General features: G+C 46.3%; 1 protein-coding gene across 1 annotated transcript in view; it reads left to right on the top strand.

Annotated features, from left to right (window-relative positions):
* The window catches only part of LOC111145852 (membrane associated ring-CH-type finger 4), a 106767-nt gene extending 89150 nt beyond the window's left edge, over positions 1–17617 (top strand). The window contains exon 4 of the mRNA XM_022501132.1: positions 17250–17617. Coding sequence (XP_022356840.1) covers positions 17250–17617 — 368 coding nt within the window. The remainder of the gene's footprint in view (positions 1–17249) is intronic.
* Positions 17618–19210: the final 1593 nt, after the last annotated feature.

Raw genomic sequence — 19210 nt, 5'->3', positions numbered from 1 at the left:
ACATCTGCATAAACATATGCATAAACATATACATAAACATCTGCATAAACATATGCAGATGCTACCTGCAACTTTGAGTGCACTTGAGCCCACTTACAGGAAGAGCCCTCACAAACCGGCCTGCTCCATGTGGCTCTGTGGGCCACCTAGCACCCCTGCTTGGGCCTTCCTGGCACTCTGCTCTCTCCTGCTCATAGTATCTCCCTCTGAGTAGGGCTCCACAGAACCATCTCGTCCTCTTGGCTTCTCTCCATCTGCCTCCCTCCAACCCATTTCTTTTCCATTTTTTTAAATAATTGTTTTATTTTTTTTATAATCATATAATGTATTATTAGTCCCAGGGGTACAGGTCTGTGAATTGCCAGGTTTACACACTTCACAGCACTCACCATAGCACATACCCTCCCCAATGTCCATAACCCCACCCCCTTCTCCCCACCCCCCTCCCCCCAGCAACCCTCAGTTTGTTTTGTGAGATTAAGAGTCTCTTATGGTTTGTCTTCCTCCCTCCAACCCATTTCTATCTCTCAAATTCTTTCTTTTCTTTCTCTTCATATATATATGGCACTCAATCACCCAATTTCTGGAAGAAGGACAGTGAGCTAAATATTGAGAGTTTCATTTCTTCCAAGCTTTTAGGAAAACATAATTTCCCAGGATGCAAAGCCACACCATGATCTGTCCTTTCTGCTCTGACAAGCCAGTGACTGCCTGGAGATAGCCATTGGACAAGAGGGGGCTGCATAGGGATCATAAGTGCTTTGAGTGCCATCCCAAAGGGGTCAGATATGTTTACATTTAGACTAGCTCAACTTTAAAGAGTTTAGACTGTGCTATCATTTTGTTGATTATAAGTGGAGCTAATTCAGTTGTTAGACCATTTCCCCATGGGCAATAATTTTCTTCCCATTATTCTAGATGGGGAAACTGATACTGAAGGATTTGTCTTAGGCTGACTCAGGCAGCAGAGCAGGACTCTCATTTCAGTGTTTTTCTAGGAGAGGGAGAAAATTCTAGGAGACAAAATAAAAAAGAGAGAATATATGATCTAAAAAAGAGAGTGAAAGATGGTGGACAGTAGTTGAAATGCACAAACAGATTCTTGTGATGGTTGCATTGATGATGATTTTGATATTGGTGATGATAATCAGTAGTGATGTTGGTGGTTTCAAGGGTAAAGTTTAGGTATCAGTCACTTACCTCTCTTCTGTAGTATTCTGGCCAGTTGGGGGAAAACACTCAGTGCTACATAAGTGGTTATAAAGTATCAGCTCTTAGGGTCTCCCTGGTAGGGATAGTCAGGTGGAGCCTGGAATGTCCACCAGCCGTGTATTTATTTTTAGGCTCAACTAGACACTTGACTCACAGACCTACAGGAGAGTACACTTGGCACTAGATTCACTTAGGGGAATTTAGGACAGGAGCCACAGTCTCCACAAGGCAGTTTCAGCATACTTCTGCAGGTGAGTCCTTGCTGCACTCCATATCCTAGTCCAGAGCTCATCTCTCAGCGCTCAGATGATAGCTCAGGAAGAAGGAGATGAGAGCCACAATACCACCTTGACATAATTTCCCCACAAAAGTCATATGCAGTTACCAGTGTCCCTGTACTCAGGGACACCCAAACTACAGCCTCCTACCAGGCATTCTTAGTAAAGCAGCCACCAATCAGGGTTACCTCCACCCTAGGGAATTTTGTAACACAGCTGACACTCCACCTTCCTCAGAATTCCAGGGAAACAAGCCAGAATGGCAACTCAGGGTCTAGTTTGTTTTGAGAGAAGGAGCAAGTATGCCGTCATCTCTATCCTACCACCTCCTGCCTCTACCCATGAATCTTGACTTCTTGACACACAAACCTGTTTCACTGAACCAATGCAAGACAGAGGAGCTGGAACGTGGAAGGAGACTGGGTAGGTAAGCCAGAAGGAAGCACAATGTGGTCTTCTTAGTGCAGAAAAATGAACAACATGGACAAGAGAGTCACAGAGCAGCACCTCTATTACTATAAAGGGGGTCATCAGTTCTAAAACTCAGTCAATTAGCTTATTCCTATGGGAAAAGGGACATTTCCCATCCAGAGCTCCTAAGAAAGTAGAAGAAGATGATGTGACAAAGTGGACAGAGGAAGAGATGATTCCTTACCAGAAAGTAGATGGAATTGATAATGGGAGAGGTGAGTATTCTCAAGAAATGTTGGTTGAAAAAAAAGTTGAATGAAAAAGTCCATACCCATAGACCCAAGGTGCTTGGATGGATGGAGCAATGCAGTACTTGGATAGAAATTTACCGTCTGAAGAAGGAAAATGAGTTTAGTCCTAGGAAAATGCGTGCTAGCTCCAAAGGCTGAGTAAGAAAGGAATACGACCATCTGTTAAAATGAGTCTTTGGACTTTCTCTGTTTTTCAGACACCAAGAACAGTTTGTCTATTCCCTAAGACTGTTAAATGGCCTCAGACAGTAAAGAATCTGAGTAAACATGAAACCTATAGCTTTAAGTAATCCTTAAAAATAGACTAAGCTTTGATCAGAACAGTCTTCTAAAGGAAGACTCATAAGAGTGGAAAGGACATAAAGAGACACTCCATTGGTGCCAACACCAGCTGAGCAGATATTCTCTGCCATGACACCAAGAGAATGCAGAGCATGGGACATGGTCACCTTGCTGCCCACGAAACCACATTGGCTCCATCCATGGCTATGTCCACCTGGCTGACCTCCAGGGAAGGGCCTTTGGTTCTCACCAAAGAATTTTGCCTAGGATGGATGTCAGGAAGGTCTGGGTTCTCTGCTGGATGCAGCTTGGGTCCAGGGTTGTGGACAAGGCCTCTAGACTTGGTTATATCAGAAGGCTGTCCATCTGGGAGACAAGCTGGCCCTACAAATTAAATGTCTCTTGAGTAAAGTCCTAACTTCTAGATCAATCCATGTCACTGTGAAGACTAAAACTAAGTTACTGTGGACAGAACAAACCACCAAACCCCTGCGAGGGCAGAGAAGAACTGAGAAAGTGCACAATCTCCCTCAAAGATGAGCAGGGTAAGTATTATGATCCATATTTAACAGGTGAGGAAAGGCTTAAAGTAATTGTGCTCCAGGTCACATAGCTAAACAAATGACAGAGCTGAGAATTAGACCAAAAATCTTGGACTCCAATTCCAGGGCGCTTTCTACTGCATATTTTATCTCTGATTGCTCTGTGAAATTGTAAATGCAGAGCTTGGATGAGGAGGCAGGTTGAAGGGAAATTGTTCCAGTAATACCTTGACTCATAGGGTAATGGCTGAGCAATAAGAAGTTTAGTGAGCCCTAGCTGCTCCTGTCCTTTATTCAGGGTCTTGGAGTTTAGTCATTGTTGCACTTCCCTTTTGATCAGTGCTATTCTGACATCAACTGAGTGAGAGGATTGAGAAATTGAGGTGAGGAGAACCTGGGTGTCTCAATCAGTTAAGCAACTGCCTTTGGCTCAGGTCATGATCAGGGTCCTGGGATGGAGCCCATGTCAGGCTTCCTGCTCAGCAGGGAGTCTGCTTCTCCCTCTCCCTCTGTGCTCTCTCTTTCTCTCTCCAACAAATAAATAAATTCTTAAAAAAAAAAACAGAAATTGAGGTGAAATATGGGTGATTTGTCTCCTAGTGAGACACTCTGGTGGAAGGAACTCAGGGCAGGGGAAGCTACATCTCTTGGTTAACATGAACTTAGGGAACCCATTCATGACTAAAAAATATTTATTGAAAGGGCACTCCCAATAAGATAGTCACTTGCTCTCAAGGATCTTACATTTCACTGGGAAGGCAGACAAGTTAATCATTTATCATTTATCATTTATGAGTCAGAAGGTCCTCAGGATGGTCATGTTCATTCACTCAGTAGCATTTCCTGGCCAAATGTTTTTTTCGGAAACTAGGGAACTTTAATAAAGTAATGAACGAGACACAGTCTTTGCCCTCAAGGAGCTCCCAGTCTACAAATAAAGTACAAATAAAGTACAGCCACTATAACATACAGAGAAATATGGAACAGAACAGAGAAAAATTAACTCCCTTTTGGAGTGGTCCAGCAAGGCTTTTTGAAGGAAGGAACTCTATCCTTTAGCTATTTTTCAAAAGATAGGGCAAAGTTTGTCCAGAAGAGAGGAAAAGAACATTCTAAGCAGAGAGACTAGCATGTATAGAGTCACAGAGACTTGAGAGAACCAGGGGCCCTTGGGAGACTCCGAGCAGGTGTGTGTGGCTCAGCGTCAAGAGCCAGAGTGGGAAAGTGTGTAATGGGCCATAGGCATGTGGAGGTTGGCAGAAGCCAAATCCCACAGTGTCATGAATCATGGGCTAAGCAGCTCAGACTTCACCCAGTTGGTGATAGGGAGGCATTGATAAGATTTTACACTGGGAAGAAGTGTGGTCAGATATATGTGTGCTTTAAAGAGATAACTCAGGCAATGGTGGGGAGGATGGAGCAGAGCTGGAACGACTAGAGGTAGGGAGGGGCCAATGGGAAAATGCTTGTAATAGTCTGAGCAAAAGGGAAAGAAGTGCAAAACAGCACAGTGGGAAAAAGTGTATGGCATGACCTTGAGAAGCACTTAGGATGTGGATGAGGTAAGACTGTGTGAACTTCTGTGAAGCAAGTAGGAACCCCAGGGTCTGGCTTGAATGGGGATACCACAGCTGAGCACGAGAATGGGGTTGGTGATGGGAGAAGCAAAGGGGAACCAAAGGTAAGTATTTGGCAAAAGCATCAAATGAAAAGTCCATCACAAGCCTAAAATCCAGGCAGTGAGGTAAGAGGCAGTTCCTAACCAAAGAGTTTGCAGTAGAAGAGAAGCAAGAGACAAGGAGTACACTATGGGCTGCAAAGAGGGGAAGGCATTGCCAGGAAGGAGTCTCTGTGGGGGTAGAAAGAAGGAAAGGGCATTTTATGGCTTCCTGTTGATAGAGGAAGATTTGAGGGCACTGGACCAGTTCTGAAGAGGATCGGTGACTAATGGCAAGAGGGGGGAGGAAAGTAAGGAAAGGTTTCTGTAGGCAGTTGGATAATAAAACTGTAGGAAGTTAGATAATAAAACACGGGTTTAGGGGTCAACAATGAGGGTGGGTAAAGCTGTGAGTTTTGACAAGACAACTTAGAAGGAGCATTCAGAGAGTAGGTGGATAAGGATGGAGACCTGGAGAACATTATACACTTAAGAGATGGATGCTGAGAATGAGAAAAAAGGGAGGGAATGAGTCACAAAAGCCAGGGTGGTGGGTCTCTGGAGCAGCAGGAGTGTGCTACATAAGGGTCTGGACCCCTTGTTGCTCAGTTTCTTACTAACCTTGGGACCTTGAGTGATTTGTGTAACCACTCTCTGGTTCCCTTCTCTTATCTGTGAAATAGGCTAATAATACCATCTTCAGAGCATTGATGAGAGGACTGAATACAATGGCGTATGGGAAGGAGCAGGCATCATAAATATCAGTGACCAGGCTGGGGGGCACTTGATCTGGATAGATTCCCCTTGGTGTAGGCACTCATTAAGGGTTTGTGGAAACTGTTAAAACCAGAAACCAGTCACAGCCTAGAGAGCCTGACCCCCTGCCCTCACATAATTGAGAGTCTGCTGTTATATGGAGCAGTGCCTCTTCTTGAAGGCTTTTAGTTCCCTCACCCATGTCCCTTCAATGAGAAGATCTGATTACATAGAATGTCCTCCTGCCACCTGGCTCCTCTTCCGTTACCTCTAACGATGCTGTCTGCCCCAGCAGAAAAGCTGACAGAGCCTCCCAGCAAACAAATGGGACAGTCTCTGCTCCAGTGGGTCAAGTTATTAGGATTTAACAAGAGCAAATTAATTAAGGTCTTTGGCACCAAAAACATTTTTTTTTCACTCCACAGACTCAAGAGATTGGCCACCAAAAAGTCAAATCTGCAAAAATGAGGCCCTCATCCTTATCATGTTTATTTTTTCACTTGTGAGGGGGATGTGGTCAGGGAGAAGAAGGAGAGCATTTCTGAGATTGTTCCAAATCTTTAAAACAGCGGAATATGGTAATTTGCAAAATTATAGAAAATCTTTTGTTAAAGCTTCTTCTGTCTGCTGTTCATTGAAGTTCTTTCCTATAATTTAGAGATACTTGGTGTTTGCCCTCTGAGATAAAGGAATTCAAATTCTAATTTATAGTAAATGGGCAAAGGGTGAGGGTGGCAGGACCACAAAAACATGATTTTTCAAACTTAATTTTTTTTAAGATTTTATTTATTTATTTGACAGAGAGAGAGAGATCACAAATAGGCAGAGAGGCAGGCAGAGAGAGGGGGGGAAGCAGGCTCCCTGCTGAGCAGAGAGCCTGATGAGAGGCTCGATCCCAGGACCCTGAGATCATGACCTGAGCCAAAGGCAGAGGCTTAACCCACTGAGCCACCCAGGCATCCCCAAACTTAATTTTAATTCACATTAACTAAAAAACACCTGGTAGAAATATTCCTTCTTTTCTTCCTCCCTTGGGTTAGAAATGACCCCATCTGTCAAACCTTTTAATTCCCTGATTAATAAACTGAAAATATAGAGAAGAAGCCTAGTACCCCCGAAGAGACTTGAAAGTAGAAAATCTAGGTCTGAAGACTAGATTCTCCATGACTTCTGTGACCTTGGGCAAGTTGCTTCTTCCTATTATAGTTCAGTTAAGTCATCTATAAAATGAGACGGTTGAACCTGATAACTTGCAGGGTACTTCTAGGTCTGACATTTGAGGATTTTGAAGTCACTTCCATGATAAGAAGATGTCATAATTCACAGAGGTCAACCACCATGGTGGTGGGGGGATTCCCAATCATGTTTGGCCAGACCAAACAACTGATAAGCCTCAGCCACGTAAATGGGCAAGATGATGTTCAGTCTGTGTTCCATTAAATGCATATGGCTTCTCCAACTCTCCAGATTAACTGTTAACTCATATTCCACCCACCCCCTGCCTTCCCCGACCAGGGCTTCCTATGCAAGGCCCCCTCTCTTCCCTGCTGAGCTGCTAACTGCTCAGTAAATGCAAATGACTGATTTAGAAGCAGACACACCAAATGAGCCCTGTCCCCCTCAAAGGAGACCCCTTGGGAGGCAATTCATTTACTCCAGTGTGCCAATGGGGCTCAAAATAGTGTAGGGACACCTCTTGGGAATTGTCTTCAGTGCCTATAGTACAGTCGTGGGAGCAGCTTCAGGAGTGGCATATCTGTCTGTTGACAGTGGGTCTATGGCTAGGAAAAAAACCTAATCTGGTAATACAGTTCAGGGATGACATGAAACATGCCATTGAACCCAAAGCTGCTTTTCTCTGTGACCTCTACCCTAGCACATGTATTTTAGAGTAACTCCAATAGATATATATATAATTTCAGTGGTTAATACAGTAGAAGTTCCTGATCAGTGGGAAGTTCTCCTCCACACAGAGACTCAGGGACCCAGGCTCCTTCCATTTTGTGACTACTATCCCCTAGGCTTTTGAATCTTTAATTTCCAGTGAATAGAAATTAAAATCAAGGATGGAAAAAGCGCGCGCACACACACACACACACACACACACACACACACACACACACACCCCACACACACTTTTCCCCTCAATACCCATTCTTCAACCTTGGCCTGACTCGTGCTCACATGTAGCCTTGGTCACCCTGCTCCCTATAGGTACAAAGTGCTGAAAAGTCATTCGTTCTCTGTGCCAACTCTGGACTAAGGAAGAGAAGAGTTGGGTTTTGGTGGAGAGACAGTCATGTCTGTTACAGGCTATGTCTTTGAGAAATTTCCAGAGAAGCTCTGCACTAGGACAGCCTAAGAAAGAATACCCAGTTCCAAGGGTAGTCTTTTTTTTTTTTTTTTTTTACATTTTATTTATTTATTTGACAGAGAGAGAGAGAGAGAGAGAGAAAGAAAATACATGGAGAGGGAGAGGGAGAGGGAGAACCAGGCTCCCCACTGAGCAGGGAGACCGATGTGGGGCTTGATCCCAGGACCATGAGATCATGACCTGAGCTGAAGGCAGATGCTTAACCAACTGAGCCACCCAGACACCTCTCAGGGGTAGTCTTTTAAAATCCTGGGATTTTGAACTATTTTTAATTATAGAATTCTGGCACATTTGCTTAAATAAACTACTTTTGTAACTTTAACATAACTTCTTTAAGATGAAGTCATATTATTTCATAATATGACAATAAAATAATAATTAAAATTTACTATTCATTATGTACCAAATGTTAAAAGTGTTTTATGTGCATTATCTTATTTACTCCCTACGAACTTATATGTAGGTATTATTAAAATGCCCATTTTCCTGATAAAAATAATTAAGGCTAAGAGGTAAATCAACCAAGGTCATACGACTAGAACCTAGTTTCATCTGATTTCAAAGCCAATATCCTTAACCACTCTAACATGGTAACACCTTTTGTAAATGCATAACACAAAAGACATCTTATTTTGAACTGAAATAGAAATTGTATACTCATACATAGAGACTATAAAAAATTATCTCCACAGCTTCTCTCTCAGGGAGCCCACGACCTGGAACATAGAGGAGGAAGGAGTCCAGACACATGGCACCATTCTGTTTCAAGATGAACCTAAGTTTATGTCCCATTACATGTACAAGCTGTGTGTCTTTGAACAACACCTAAGCCTCTCTGAGCTCAGTTTCCTCTTCTGTCGAGTGGAGATAATACCACCTACCTACGGGGATTTCTGTGAGATGTAGACTATATTTGCAAAGCCCTTTTAGCGTGACAAAACATGGTAAGCATTCCATAAGTACTGACTATCATCGCCATCACCATCATCACCATGACCTTCATCACCATCATCCAGAATGGCTGAGAAATGCAATTCTGTCTGTACCTTTCCAGATAGTGATAGCTCTGAGCTTTTAGATAACCCCCACAGAAAAAAACCCACAGTTTCTTGGGACATAGCTTCACACACACACACTTCCAGGAATGGATCCCTCACTTATACCAATGCAGGGATATTTGGGGCCCCAGGAATATTTTTCTTCCCTACCCAGTCCTACTGAGTTGGGCTCATTCATTTCAAGGAGTCTCAGCGCTCTTACGATTTTCCTGCTAAGGTCTTCTCAAGGGTCTCCGCAATGCCTTGAGTGGGCAGAGGGATCAGGATGGTCCTGGCTCTGATGTGCTTAAGGACATCCTGTCCAGATTTACCAAGGCCAACCAGTCCAGCAAGGACCCTGCTGGGAAGGGCATTCTAATAGAAGGGACCTCCAAGGGGACAGCCCCTCCCTGGACATGGACGAGGCATCAACAGGATAGAAACACAAAGGGAAGGTGGTTTTGCTTCACCCACATTGAAATCTTTCTTTGGGTCTTTATTGCGGAAAGAGTAACTCAAACTAAGACCCAAAGCATGTGGGTCAAGGTGAGCCTGCCCAAAGGAGGCCTGAGAATCCTATCTCGCCACCTCCTCAGAGGGGCTCCCAGGAGCCCAGCTTAGCTACACTTGTGAGGAGCACAAAGTCGTGACCATGGAGAACAGCAGATGCCATCTCATGACAGCACCTCCTAGCCCCTGGCCCCCCAGCACTAGCCAGTTAGACTGATTTCTTTTCCACGCTTGCTTGATAAGTTCTTCAGTGAAGGTTCTGACAGGGCCGGGCCCTCAAGGGGTTGCATCGGGAAGTTGAGCTTGGCAGTGGTGGGGCTTCAGGGTGAAGTCTTGCCCCGCAGCCGTGTGACAGCGGGGGACTCTGCAGGCGGGGAGCACCCCTCCGCTGGCACTGTGGAAGGCTCTTCGTGGTGGGAGAGGAGCCAGGAGTGGAGGCTAGTCACCGCATCTGCAGAATCAGCTGGCCCCTAGCGCTGCTCTCAGCTCCAGCATCTTATTCATGTATAAACAATGACTCAGACTGAGGATTGGGAAGGGCAGTTAGGAGTCGGAAGAACAGGTGTTTTCGCTTGGGAACCGGGTTGGCAATAAAGGAGGAGGAAAAGATACCAGTGGGCTTTTTCTGGCCTGTAATTTCCACCCCCATCCCCACAACAATCAGTATCACATGGCTTGGGCATAGCCCCAAGCAAGAGCACACAGGACTCATTACCTCTTTTTAATCTCCTAACAGCCCCGTAAGCAAGGAGGTATCAGTCCCATTACTGAAGAGCCTGGGGCTTGGGAAGAGGAAGTGACTTGCCCAAATCCCTAGGGCTAGTAGGTGGCAGAAACTCTGAATGTCCGCTGTGTGAGGTGCCTCTGAACTGTGCGACCCAAAATCTTCTGGGTCTAGAAGGGAACTATCCATTTCTTTAGCTGTCTCATGTTTCTATGTCTGTCTCATCTGGAACTAGAGCATTTTAAAAAAAATTACCTATAGCTCTTGGGGCGCCGGACTGGCTTAGTGGGTTGAGCACCTTGACTCTTGGTTTCAGCTTGGGTCATGATCCCAGGATGGTGAGATCGGGTCCCGCACTGGGCTCCATGCTCAGTGGGGAGTCTGCTTGGGATTCTCTCTCCCTTACCCCCTTTGGCCCTCCCCTCCCCTTGTGCTCTCTCTCCCCCCAAAAAATAAATAAAACTTTTTAAAAATTACATACAGCTCGGGTGCCTGGGTGGCTCAGTTGTTAAGTGTCTGCCTTCAGCTCAGGTCATGATCCCAGGGTCCAGGGATCAAGGCCCACATCAGGCTCCCTGCTCAGCGGGAAGCCTGCCTCTCCCTCTCCCACTCCCCCTGCTTGTGTTCCCTCTCTTGCTGTGTCAAATAAATACATAAAAAATCTTTTTAAAAAAATTACATATAGGGGTGCCTGGGTGGCTCAGTGGGTTAAAGCCTCTGCTTTCAGCTCAGGTCATGATCCAGGGTCCTGGGATCGAGCCCCACATCAGGCTCTCTGCCCAGTGGGGAGCCTGCTTCCTCCTTTCTCTCTGCCTGCCTCTCTGCCTACTTGTGATCTCTCTGTCAGATAAATAAATAAAATCTTTAAAAAAAAATTACATATAGCTCTTTCTTTGACCAAAGTTCAGAGCCTTCCATGAGGCAGTAGCCCAGGTAAGGACCATGTTATAGGCAGGGCTGCTCAAGTGTGGTCGGCACACAGGCAGCAGCGGCTTAGAAATGCAAGTCCTTAAGCCTCATCTAAGACCAACTGATTCAGACTCTCTGGAGGTAGAGCCCGGGACCCGGTGTTGTAACAAGCTCCTTGGCGGATTCTGATCCATGCTAAAGTTGAGAAGCACTGTTGTACAGTTGTCTGTAACTTTTTTTCAACCAAAATCAGGATACCAGCAGGACAGAAGGGGCAGGAAGGAGGATTTGGGCATTGCTGAGGGGACAAGAGGCTTCTTTGCAGACTTCTCAGTTAGCCTTCACCTGTTAACTCCATACGTGATAAGAACCAGTTCTTTTGTTCCATCACAGGTGCTCAGAGAAGCACATAGTAGGTACTCAGGAAATATCTAAATAGAATTAAATGGTATCTCACCGCTTTGGACACAGCAAGAGCCATTGGCCAATATTCAGCAGGGCAGGACTGGGATGGTAATGCCAAGCAAGGATTGAGGACTTCCTGAGAGTGCTAGGTCAGCAGTGAGTTAGGGTCAGGGGGAGCCAAGCAGACAGGACCACCCACTCACAGTGGCCATCTTGCCTCCTTTCTCACGGGCTAACCAAAGGGCCACTTCCACTGGAGGCCAGTGGGAAGAGAGATGATGACAAGCAAAGTGTTCTGAGAGTTGTGGAGCCTCCAGCGATGTGAGGAAGAACTGCCCCCAAAGGTGGGGAGATGTCAGGGAGATGAAGGTGGCAATTCTTCTGGAACTGGATTTCCCACAAATACAGTCCAGGGTTGGGCACCTTGGAGGTGGTTATGAAGTCACTGTTAAATGAAACAAAAAATGCCAGAGAAGGACCAATCAAAACACACTGAGTTTCCCATATGGTTTATCTTTTTCTATTGCCTCTCTGCCTCCCTTCACCAGTAGCTTTCTTTCCTCCTATTCTAATTTCAGCCTCTCTCTCCATCCGCTGCCACTTCCAACCCATCTTCCTTCTCTCCCATCTCTTCAACTTGCCTATTTTCATCCGTCCCCATCAGATGAGCCCCGCCCACCTTACTCCATTTTTGTTTTGTTTTTATTCTGCCATCCAAGGAATCAATAAGTAATTTGTAGATCAAGAAGCAGAGAGAGCTAAGAGGAGTGGATGCGAATGAGGTAGTTCGTGCTTTTCCCATTTTTGCCAAACAAGCATTATCTACAAAAACAGGTGCACCTTCCCCCCTTCAGCCTTTTATCCATTAAAGTGGTTTAATTACTTCCTGAACACTAGACAGTTAGATAATTAGAAGGCGGCATTCAGACCAAAAATTTAAGCCACCCTCTTCAATCAGGGTAAAATTGTCTGATCAAGAAGCTAATTAAGAATCAAGTGTAGTGGCTGTTATTGGAAAGAGTTAGTTTGGGGCTTCAAAAGATCCTGCTTCTCTTTCCCCTGAGGCCCCCATCTCCTCCATTGTCACCGAGGCTTTGTTAAGCTCCTGCTACTGTGTTGGCTGCCCAACCCTCAACCATTCCTGGCCTCTGTCCTCGAGGGGTTTACAGTCTGGGAAAAGAACATTGAGGTGCTCAAATAGGCTTGTGGAAATAATGAACACAGGACACGTACTCACAAGGTTGAAGGAAGTAAGTGGGGTAGGATGATGAAACGGGGCAGAGAAGATGTCTCCTTGTCCCGTATCAGACAGGCCATATCAAGGAGTCCATTGGTGGTCTTCAGATTTATGAACTCCTAGATTCATCTGTGTGGTTTTTGTTCCAGGGAGATGGTCCTTAGCCTTCATCAGATCCTCAAAGGGGCACATGACCCAAGAGATTAGGAACAATTGGGCCACAGGGAGACTGTTTCTCTAACAAACTCTGGAAAACTTGATGCCAGAGTGCAATTTCAGGAAATATTGTCACATTAGAGGAAAGAGTAGCAGTGGGTGGCTATCTTGTCTCCTAGAATCACAGTGTGTTCAAGGTTGGAGAAGCTTTGAGATGTTTCCATCCCATCTCTGCTTGACATTGAGGAGGCTGGAGTGACTCATTGTTATTTGCTGTGAGTCAGCTCCTCCCCCCAGAGGCCAGGCCAGCAGCCTCCCCTCCACTGACAGTTGCTACGGGGTGAATGCCCAGTCTTCTCACTCCCCAACACATGGCCCAGCCTCCCAGACTACCCTCATGATATGGACCCCTTTCCTTTTATGTGCTTCTCTTAACTGGCTCCATCTTCCCAGCCCTTCCTCTGGACCTCATGGTCCATCACTAGCAACTTCTGTGAGTGTTTCTTTCATTGAAACAGCTGTCTTCTGAGGACACTGTTTCTTGCTGTCTCAAGTGGTAGCTGCTTTTTCTCCCATATACTCTATTCTATGGATCCTGGAGGTGAAGTCCACATCCTCCTTCCTCCCCATTATCACTTCCAAACTGCTTCTCTGCCTTTATCCTTCAGAAGCTTCAGTCCCGGGGCGCCTGGGTGGCTCAGTGGGTTAAAGCCTCTGCCTTCAGCTCAGGTCATGATCTCAGGGTCCTGGGATCGAGCCCCGCATCGGGCTCTCTACTCAGCGGGAAGCCTGCTTCCTCCTCTCTCTGCCTGCCTCTCTGCCTACTTGTGATTTCTCTCTGTCAAATAAATAAAATCTTTAAAAAAAAAAAGAAAAGAAAAGAAAGAAGCTTCAGTCCCTTTGAAGTGCATGTAACCATATTTGATGACACTTTCCCCTTCTTGATGCTATTGACTGCTGGCTGCCTACTTATTCCTCACATTCCTGGGGGCACCTAGTTCATACATTCCTTCCCACCATTCCTGTCTGTAGCATCCCTGTGATCAGTAGCTCTCAGGAGAGGTGGTACCATCCCCTAGGGGACATTTTGGAAATCTTTGAGATTTTTTTTGTTTGTTTTCTAATGTAGTTGTGCCCCAGAATTTGTGTTGAAATCCATACTGTCCAGTTATAAATGACTTCTCCTGTGTTTTTGGTTTTTTTACATTATCTGTTTAGGGCATCACATTAATTTATTTTTTAAAAAATCATGGTAGCTTATTTATCTTATGAATTTCACTTCAGGATAAGAAAGGGGATATTAAATTATATTTGTTTTAAAAGGGGGGCATTTGGTCTGATAGCACTGAGGATGGTTGATGCAGATAATCTGTCCAGCTTTTTGGTTACCTCATTACTCCACAGGTCTTTTCCTCTAGCCCACCTCAGCCCCTGCCCAAGTGGACATTCCCTAGACCTCATCACCAAGAACCACACCATTTCCAAAGTCTGGATTTAAACATCCTGCTCTCTGAGCATCAACCCCCCAATCCCATTCCCGTAGTTCATTAACTCTAGCAATTCTGTAACTTCAAAGAGACCTCTTGGCATTGACCCTATCACTTTCCATTTTTCCTTATCCCTTTTGTGTATCACTTTCCTCCTCTCCAGCCCAGACTTCATGGGCCAGTGTGACAACCACAACCTTGCAAACATCCATAATTCTGTGTCCTCTCTTGCCTGTCTCACTTGCCTGGGAAAAGTCTATCCTGATTAAACTCAGCTTTCTCACTCCATAGGCGCACCTAGCAAGCAGTTGAAGGTATGGAGAAAAACCACACAACTCTTTTCAAATTTGTGGCCACAAACCTCAAAGGGACACTCAACACTATTAGACAATTATTTCATATCTCCTTTGTAAATTCAGTCTTCCACTTTCCAAGATAATGATTTCCCACTTTTCTTCTCTCCATGAATCTTCAACACTTCCTCCCATATCCCTTCCATCTTAGCTGATGAAATTATAGAAGAGACAGAGGCACTTGGATGAGAACTATCTGATTTGTACGTCTATCATCCTCCCTCCACCTATGCCTACTAAGCCAGTGGCCACTCCTGATTCTACTTGAGCCACCCGCTCAACAGAATCTGAGAGTTAGCACACATTCTTTCTTGAAATGTATCCTTCTCTAGACTTCTGGGTCTACACACTTGCTGGTCTTGTGTTTATATCACTTATTGCTCCTTCAGAGCCTCTTTTGCTGGCTCTACCTCCACCAAACCTCTACACACGAGAAGGCCCAGGAATCTGCCATTGGCTCTCTTCTCTTATCTGTCTACCTTCTCTCCCCAGAAGATCTGGGCCATTTCTAAGGCTTCAGAGTCTACCTCTACACTGATGACTTCTACCTCCAGGCCAGCCTTCTCCCTAAACTCAGACTCATATGTCCAACTGCCCACCTGGACCTTCAAGTGAGATTTCTATCAGCCATTTTAAATCACCATAACCAAAATATAACTACTAATCACTGTGGCAGGCGGAATAATGGCCCCCAAAGACATGCAGGTCCTAATCCCTGCAGACTGTTAATGTTACCTTATATGGCAAAAGGGACTTGCAGATGTGACTAATTTAAGAACTGTGAACTAGGGGGAGAATCCTGGATTATTTAGGTAGATTGAATGCACTCCCAAGTGTTCTTATAAGAGCAAGACAGAGAGAGACATTGACAGAAGAGTAGGAGATGTGACATTGGAACAAAGATATGGAGCCATATAGGTAAGAGACAGGGAATGCAGGCAACTTCTAGAAACTTAAAAGCAAGGAGATGGATCCTCTTCTCAAAGCCACCAGAAAGAACCAGTCTTCTAACACCTTCACGTTAGACTTCTGTCTCCAGTACTATAAGAGAATACATGTGTGTTGTTCTAAGTCACTAAGTACGTGGTCACTTGTTACAGCAGCAATAGGAAACTAATACAGTCATGACCACTGCCACATAAATCCATCCCTCCTACCCTCTTGCCGTCCACATATTAGCAAATGGCACCACCACCAAAAGCTCCTGAGTTGTCCAGATTTTTCTCTTGACTCATACCTTACCTGTCAGCAAGCCTGTGAGCTCTACCGCTACATATGTCCTGACCACATGATTTCTCACGGAACCCTCTGCTATAACCCTAGCCCGGGCCACCATCCCTTCCTGCTTGAATCACTGTCACTTCCTGCTCCTGTTCGTTTCCCTCATCCAGTTCCACAGGAGCCAGGATGAACTTTCTGAAGGATAAACCAGAGCACATCACCCTGCCCCCCATTAAAACCCTTCAGTGGCTTCCCATTATACTTAGGATAAAATAAAAAAATCCCTTGCCATGGCCTATAAGGCCTTATCATAGTGGCCTCTGCACCCCCTTCTCTCTCTTTGTACTTCCCACTCATCACTGCACCTTGGCCACACTGACCTTTCTTCTGACCCATGTGCACTCCATTCCCATTTCCTGGCCTTCACACTTGCAGTTCCTATCACTAACATGCCCCCTCTCCAGATTTTTGCATGGTTTCTTCCTTCTCATCATTTACATATCAACATAAATACCACCTCCCCTCAAAAGGCCTTTCCTGCCACCCTCTCCTCTTGATGATAAAGCAGGACCCTCAGTGTCTATAGCCAGTGCCTCTTTAACCCTATTTTATCTTCCTCGTAGCATCCATCAGCACCTGAAATAGTCTCACGTGTTTGTTTATGAGTCTGCTGCACATCTCTCCACTAGAATATAAGCTCTCGGAGGGCAGGACTCTGTCTGTCCTGCTCACTGCACCAGCCCCAGTGCTTGGCACATACTAGACACATAATCAATCTTCATCTGCCTTGTTGTCTGCCGTGGCTTCTTTCTGGCTCTACACTGCTTCTGGCCAGGATAATTGTGTCCAAGTTGTCTTTCCCAGGGATGTAGTTCAGTACCATTGGGCTATTTGTTAAGCAGCAAAGAGTTAACTGGTGGAATTCCAGACATCAATTGGCAGGTACGGAATGCCCGTGGGTACCATTCATGGTGCCTTTGAGAGTACATGGTTGCTTCAACATCTGCCAAGTGCTGGGGCCGTGGCTACGTGGTAGAGGTAGGAAAATTGTCAATGGATGATGATTTGGGGTTTTGTCAAGCCAAGAAGTGGGAGGGGTGGAGGAGAGGTAGGCAAAGGCATTGCACATAGGTACACCACCATTTCATGAACTAGGTATGGCAGCCTTCCACCTTCTCCTTCTGAGGACTCACTGAGCTTAGAAATACAGAGATGGTAGCCCTATGGCTCAGAGCTGAAAGAGAGGCTTGAAAAGAACAAATCAAACTGGTACAAATCTAGTTTGCTCCAACATCTCTCAGTTGATACGCACAGGGAGACACTTTTTCCAGCAGTGACTTCCAGTCTCTTACTCAGCCTTTGCTTTCCTCTCTCTCTGGTGCCGCAGGTCTCATCATGCACGAGGGACCCTCTGTGTACCGCATCTTTAAACGCTGGCAGGCTGTCAACCAGCAGTGGAAAGTGCTGAACTATGACAAGATGAAAGACCTGGAGGACCAAAAGTCGGGAGGCAGGACAAATCTCCGGACCTCCTCAGCCACCCAGGCCAATGCCCCCTCCTCGGAAGAGGAGGCCGGGGGCACTCCGGGCCCTGAGGAAGGCCCTGCCCGGGTGGCCAGCCACCCCTCAGGCCCTCTGTCCGATCACCACTGTGCTTATACCATCCTGCACATCTTGAGTCACTTACGACCTCATGAACAGCGGAGCCCCCAGGGCGGGAGCCGGGAGCTCGTCATGAGGGTCACGACAGTGTAAGACGAGAGACCTGGAAGGGAGGCCGTGACCATGCACAGAGATGGGAAGGCTGGGCTGGGAAGGGGCCAGGGCCTGCCGGGGCCACAGTCTGGGGAGCAGGTGTGGGGAGGCCAGGGGGCACCCCAGGGGCTGGAACAGAGGGCAGGCAGAGGGCGGTGGGCCTTGAGGGGGGCCTACATGGCAGGGTCAGAGCTGGAGTGAGTGAGGCTGGTGGCCAGTCAGTCGAGCCTAATCTCCCAGAAGAGCAAGGAACTCCAGGACAGACTCAACAAGGAAGTGCGATCCAGCTGGAAACGAAAGGAAACACAAGGACAACAATCCCGGACGTGCCCATGCACACAACACCTGGGTGAAGAGGGGGCTGGGGAGGACGAAGCCGGGGAGTTGTTGGTATTCATGCCCCTGTGGGCATGAGGGCTGGGGAGGAACAATGCAAAGGGTGCACGAAGGAAAGGCACTGTGGCCTGCCTTGTTTCCCCCTTGAGTTTGCTTTTGTTTCTCCCTGGGCTGTGTTTGGGGCCGTGGTGGGGAGGGAGAGGGATGGGTGTGGGCTGGCAAGGATGACAGGCAGTATTGGTGGCCTCTGGGCTCATCTGGGTAGGCAGGATTCCTGACTCAGATGGCTTTAGGGACTCTGGGGCCATGTGCAGGGAGGGAGATGCTGCAGATGCAGAGGGAGGGTGATTTTTGGCTTCTCCCAATTTCAGAGGGGCTCAAAGGGGGCTTAGGTTTGGAGATGGGTGTCTTTTTGTGCCCTTATTGCTTTATTTTATGGTGGTTAGGCTCAAAGATGTTTACAAGAAACACACACACACAACTAGAGAAAAGTACAGGTTTCCCGTGGGTATCTCAAGCACAGTCCTGCTGTGGCTTCCGCCTTCAAAGTTGTCAATCCAGGAGTGACTTTCCCAACTACCCAACCCTGCCCATGGCCAGGACATGCTCAATGTCATGCCTTCTCCTGCTTTGGCGCATGCAGAGACCCAGGGCCCCCAAGGGCAGAGCACCTCCCACCCAGGATAGCTGCTACAACAGATGGGAGGAAGTTGGCTGGACATGCCCCAAGGAGTGGAGTGGAGACCAATCTAAGTATTCCTTGTAACTCGGGACCCTCCCCGGAGGGCGGTCATCCCTCAGTGCTACAAACTCCCTGGTCCCTCCCATGTAGCTAGGCAGGATGCAGGGACCCTAGCAAGGAGCACTGCCCTTGAGCCCACCTGCCAGTTCCTGGGACTTGCCAGGAAGGCCATGGGGGGTGGTCATCTGCAGAATTTCTCATTGTCAATGCACAATGGCCGCGCCATCCATGGGTATTAAAGGGACACTGTCAAGTACTTTTTTAAACTAGTTTTTAGGGTTTTTTAAAACTCTCTGTTGTTTGTATTATTCTCTTAAAAGCTTGAAAATAAAATTTCTTTCCCTATCATTAGTGTCCTTTTCCATATGGAAGTTTTTCCTTCCTTCTTGATTCCCCTCTTTTCTTTGTCGGCTCCACTTTCTTCCTTGCAAGAAATCATTTCTCTCTGAGGGTCCAGAGGGGGCAGGTGTGTGTGTGTGTGTGTGTGTGTGTGTGTGTGTGTGTGTGTGTGTGTG

Source organism: Enhydra lutris, unplaced genomic scaffold (assembly GCF_002288905.1).
Source record: "Enhydra lutris kenyoni isolate GAN:26980312 unplaced genomic scaffold, ASM228890v2 scaffoldscaffold1, whole genome shotgun sequence".
Lineage (NCBI taxonomy): Eukaryota > Metazoa > Chordata > Mammalia > Carnivora > Mustelidae > Enhydra > Enhydra lutris.
Note: the sequence above shows the minus strand (reverse complement) of the source record. Positions and strands in the feature narration are given on the sequence as shown.